The 4,900-nt window shown below is 39.5% G+C and overlaps 1 protein-coding gene across 1 annotated transcript in view; it reads right to left on the bottom strand.

Moving 5' to 3' along the window:
• Window positions 1-21: 21 nt before the first annotated feature.
• LOC123972556 (immunoglobulin lambda-1 light chain-like) overlaps window positions 22-4,900 on the bottom strand; it is a 10,295-nt gene continuing 5,416 nt past the window's right edge. Inside the window, exons 2-5 of the mRNA XM_046052080.1 lie at window positions 2,427-2,477; window positions 810-1,139; window positions 649-693; window positions 22-282 (exon numbers count right to left, since the gene is read on the bottom strand). Of these exons, the coding sequence (XP_045908036.1) occupies window positions 182-282; window positions 649-693; window positions 810-1,139; window positions 2,427-2,477 (527 nt within the window). The 3' untranslated portion in view covers window positions 22-181. The remainder of the gene's footprint in view (window positions 283-648; window positions 694-809; window positions 1,140-2,426; window positions 2,478-4,900) is intronic.

Below are 4,900 nucleotides of genomic sequence, written 5' to 3'. Positions count from 1 at the left end.
TATGTGTATATATTTTTAGGATTACTACATCTAACCTGTGCACATCATAACTTACATTTGTAATTTCTGCAGAAAGTGACCAATGAGTTAAATTGATGAGATCTGATGGTGAGAAAAGGCGAGCAGAAAACAGTCAGTCTGCATGTGTGCAGCCGGTGGACGGTCCCTTGTTTCTGAGGATTCACAGCAGAGGGAGTCCACAGCAGTACACCAGACTCTTCACTATCAGCACTGTGTACAGCAGCCAGAGCAGCTTCACCCTGCACTGAGACTGGAAGGACACTGACAGACAGACAGAGACATCAGAATATCATTAGTATACTTGGGACCTTCCAGGTGGGACGACATGAAGACGGGTCGGCTTCAAATGAATGAAAGCTCAAAGTTCCTTATTAAATACGAGTCAGGGCCCGACCATACTTTTTAAGGGCCCTAAACAGAATCTGATTTTCTTCTTTAAAGTTGAGAGCTTCAATTAACTTTCTAATTCACAACTAACTACAATTTCTGACAAAGTCCCTCAAGGATCAAACAGAAAAGAAACAGGTTATTATGAGTTTGAAGTCGGACTAGTTGATTTTTACATGCAGCCCTAACTGCAGCAGAACATTGGAGCTGTCTATGCAGAGAGGCAGCAGGTGATCTTACAGTCAGCTTGCTGCAGAGCTGCCAGGTCTGCTGGCTCCGGAACCTCTGAAACAGAAAAGGAGTCAGAAAGAAATGTCAGTCCTCTGCTCCTCTGCTCTCTTTGACAGCGTCTCCACATGAAGCTGAATCTCTGCTGAACACAGTCACCAAGCCTTCATTACCTTGTTCTGTTTGGGCCTTCACTTCCCCCCCCTCGTGCTGGACGTAGCAGCGGTATTTATACGTGGAGAGAGCGTCCCGATCAATCACTCTGATGGCGGCGGTGCGTCCCGACTCTCTGAGCTCCAGCTGCACCTCCTCAGCAGGTGCCTGCTCCTCCTCAGCAGGTGCCTGCTCCTCCAGAGACTCGTTCACCTTTCGTCTTTTCCAGGAGAAGCGGACCACAGGAGGAAACATGTTTGAGGCCACACACAGCAGGGAGCTCTTCCCCTCATGGTGGGCTCTGGATGCTGCTGGGTACACGCTCACCACGGGCTTCACTACCGGCTCAGCTGAAGTTTGACAGCAGCAACAAGCAGCACAGACACACATTCACACAGTCAACAGCAGCTTCCAGCACTGCATTCAGTCTGATCCTGGAAACTACATGGACTCTGATCACTGAGCTCCTCATCAATACAGCACACAGTTCACTACATGGACTGGATTCACCTTCATATCACACACACGCATCATGTCATATATAATAATAATAATAATAACAATAATAATAATTCTCTATTTGAACATACACAGTAAATTTGCTAATTTCACATGAATAAAAATGTGAAACTAACACAGTGTAAAATTGTCTTTTTAATTTGTCATTTTAATAATAATGTACAGCATATTATATAATTACCAGCATTTACTGAACTCTAATAACTAAAAACACAAATCAGTGCATCAATTATTGCATAATTTTATAATTTACATAATTTGCCATGATGATAACAACAATGTTTAAATAAAGCGGTTTTATTCACAATTAAACACAACTTCACAGATTTTTTTGGGAAATTGTCACTAAGACTCCTCTAGAATATGAAAAATAATCTAATATAATATATATCTAATTTAAAAATGTAAACAATCTCATATAAGACAATCTAATACAATAATGTCATATAAATAATAATATGTGCAGTATTCGACACATAATTGTTATCACACAATATCACAAAATATCGTTTAACACAAATTTACTGTTATATATTTAATATCATCTTAAGCATCATATACTATTTATATTAAATTTGTGTTAAGATACAAAAATATTATCACTATTATGATCCTATGTGTAGAAATGTATAATTTCTTTTCATCTTATTCAGTATCTGTTTGCCTTCATGTATAAATATATTCCACTAAAGGAATATGTAACATCATATAAAATTATCAAACAGTACATTTTAACATTTAATTATACTATATAACATGTTTAAAGTGACATGCTATAATAAATAAATTTACTGACCTAAATTAAATTGTGTTTAATATTAATTATATAAAGAGGATCAAATACTGTTTATTTGTAACTTTCCCAATGTCTTCCTTTTTCTATCTGAAACAGTTTTATCTGAAGCAGAAATTAAAGAATAACTTCAGTTGTGCAGTGAGATTGAAACATCTTTTCAGGAAGTATGAACCTTTTTATGTAACAATAGCTGCACGGCTGTAAGAACTCTACTAATTATGAACAAACTAATATTTGAAGCCTGAAGCAGCAGAAACTCATTAAAAACACATTTTAACTTGTTCAATAAAACAACTGAAGGAAAATAAATGTTTATTCTTACCTGTTACATACAGTTTAGTTCCAGAGCCAAAGATACCGTAGCCTTTGTTTGCTTCCACAGTGAAACAGAGTAATACAAAAACCTGTCAGCTGCTGAATGTGTCAGCTGAGGTGAACGAGTCCAGATGATGAACCAGGATCATATTTCAGCTGCATGATGTGTTTCTCTAATGTTCATGTCAACATGACTGTCTCTTCTTTTATTGTCTTTTTAGACACACTATGAGTAGTGGTTATATTACGCTCATTTTCAGATTCATAATCTTATTTTGAGGTTGTAATAATAATAATTTTGTCAAACTACACGTTGCTGCAGCTCCTCTTTTCACCCTGTGTTGAAGGCTTCGTTTTAGCTATGGAGTGATACATCTTGTCTCTAAATGATCTTTGTTGGGAGTTGCACATGCTCAGTTCCTAGTTAAGGACTACTAGCCAATCAGAAGCAGAGAAGGGCGGGTCAGCGAGAAGCCGGTAAACAGCTCGGGTTCAGCCGTACGTGTTGCCGACCGGCTTGGCAACATGGACTGGAGCGAGAGTTTCAGAGCGGTGAGTTATTAATTTGTATCCATAAAGTTTTAACTGAGCTCTGTCTCTACATCACAGGAACAACTTTATGTCCACTGACTGCCTGGAGGGTAGCTAGTGTTTGGAAGGGAGAGGAGAGCTGTGTGCTGCAGCTCGCTGTTTCTGAGGGCGTGTCCGAGTCGCCGCTTGGCGAGCGTTATGACTTATTTTCTTTTGATGTCACAAGAAAGCTGAAGTAAAGGTGGGACTACAAACGAGCTGTTTCCAGTTCAGAGCAGAGTTTTCTGTGGGAGATGGGAACTCCCTTTGGGCTGGACTTTGGGCTTTTTCACTTTGCAAACCTGTTACATGCACAAAAAAGGTACATAACTCAATAAAAGAGAGGGAACAAGCCAAAAAGCAGAATACCACCTCTTTAAAACTCTTACAACAGTCAAAATGTTGGTGGTAAAATGATAAAATCACACATCATTCTGTTGGTTTTGGGTGTACTGTCTATTATTTCGGTGGTGTTTGATCCAACACTGAGTTACATAAGTTACAGCAAGATATTAAATATCACTGCAGACTCACCTTTTGACCGATCTGCAAACCTTTTGAAATACTTGATATCTGCTATCTAGAGAATATCTGTGTTGATTTTGGTAGCGTTTGAATGAAGACTTGTGGAGATATGTTAATTAATTTAGCATATTCTGAAAAAAAGAGAGCCGGACTTGACCATAAGTTGCAGTGAGGCAAACTTTTGTCACATGTCAGTGACAAAACAAATTGTTGGCTCTCTGGGACGTACGGGTGATTTTCTTAGATTTTTTGAAGTTTGGAATGAGAAATGTCTAGAAATTTACATTTGTTGTAATAAGCCACACCCACTTTAATCGAATTATGATGTACCGGAGTGAATGGTCAACGTTAGAGTCAGCCAGTACTGTCCTCCATTTTAAACAGAGACAAGAGTTTTTATTGTGGTGAAGCTGGTGAAGGACCAGGTCCCAACCACAATCCAGAACCCTGCGTCCGAAGCTTCCTTCTCTCCCCACGACTCCCCACCACACTAGAAACACAACGAGTCCCAGGGGGTGTAGAGAGATTCCTGCAGGAGGTGGGCGTAGAGGAAGTGGCTTACATTAGCATGCTAACAAGCTAAACTAAGATGTTGGACATGGTGAACACTTTAGCTGAATTACCATGTTACCTTTGTAGCCGTGTTTGTTTGTTTGTTTGTTTGTTTGTTGCATCAGTTTGTGTACCAGCCACTGGGAAACTTCCTGGTGCTCCCACTGACCAGTCCGCCCTGATAACACAAAGTCATTTCACCCTTTGTTCAGAGGAAATACTGATTTGTGCAGCTTTAAATGTTACAAAGAGTTTAATTCTCCAAGGAGCGTTAAAGTTTTCAGTGAGTTGATTAAAAATCAAGCCGTTAACTTTGAAGATGCTGAAGTGTTGGTGTAGAGAAACTGTTGTCCTGATGGTGGCGCTAGAGGAAAGGTCAGGAGGTCACCATAAATGTTAGGATTCATCCTCTGGGAAGCAGAAACATCCACAGGACATTTATGGAAACCTGGCAACAGAACCAGCGTCCTAATAAGCCGCTGCTAGAAGGGCAACATCCTGACCTGACATGTGTCCAAGATTTGGCTTTTAAAATGGAAGAAAGTGAAATGATCTGCTGAAATCTACTGAAAGCTGTTAAACAACAAGTGCTGCTGGAAGGGTTTTCATTCAGAGCAGATTAGTATTGTGAGGGAGGAATGGACTTTATTCCAGCAGCAGAACAAAGAGGACGACTTTAATCTGCATCTGGAACATCTGGCTGGAAACTTTATCTATTATATATCATTTACTTTAAAAAGTGAATCAGGATTATATTTTTATTTAGTTTCCTCTTTATCTTGTTTGCTCATTGTGCTTCTGTGCTGCTAGTTTGTCCTCACTGTGTGGAACAAC

The sequence above is a fragment of the Micropterus dolomieu genome, linkage group LG06, assembly GCF_021292245.1.
Source record: "Micropterus dolomieu isolate WLL.071019.BEF.003 ecotype Adirondacks linkage group LG06, ASM2129224v1, whole genome shotgun sequence".
NCBI lineage: Eukaryota > Metazoa > Chordata > Actinopteri > Centrarchiformes > Centrarchidae > Micropterus > Micropterus dolomieu.
Note: the sequence above shows the minus strand (reverse complement) of the source record. Positions and strands in the feature narration are given on the sequence as shown.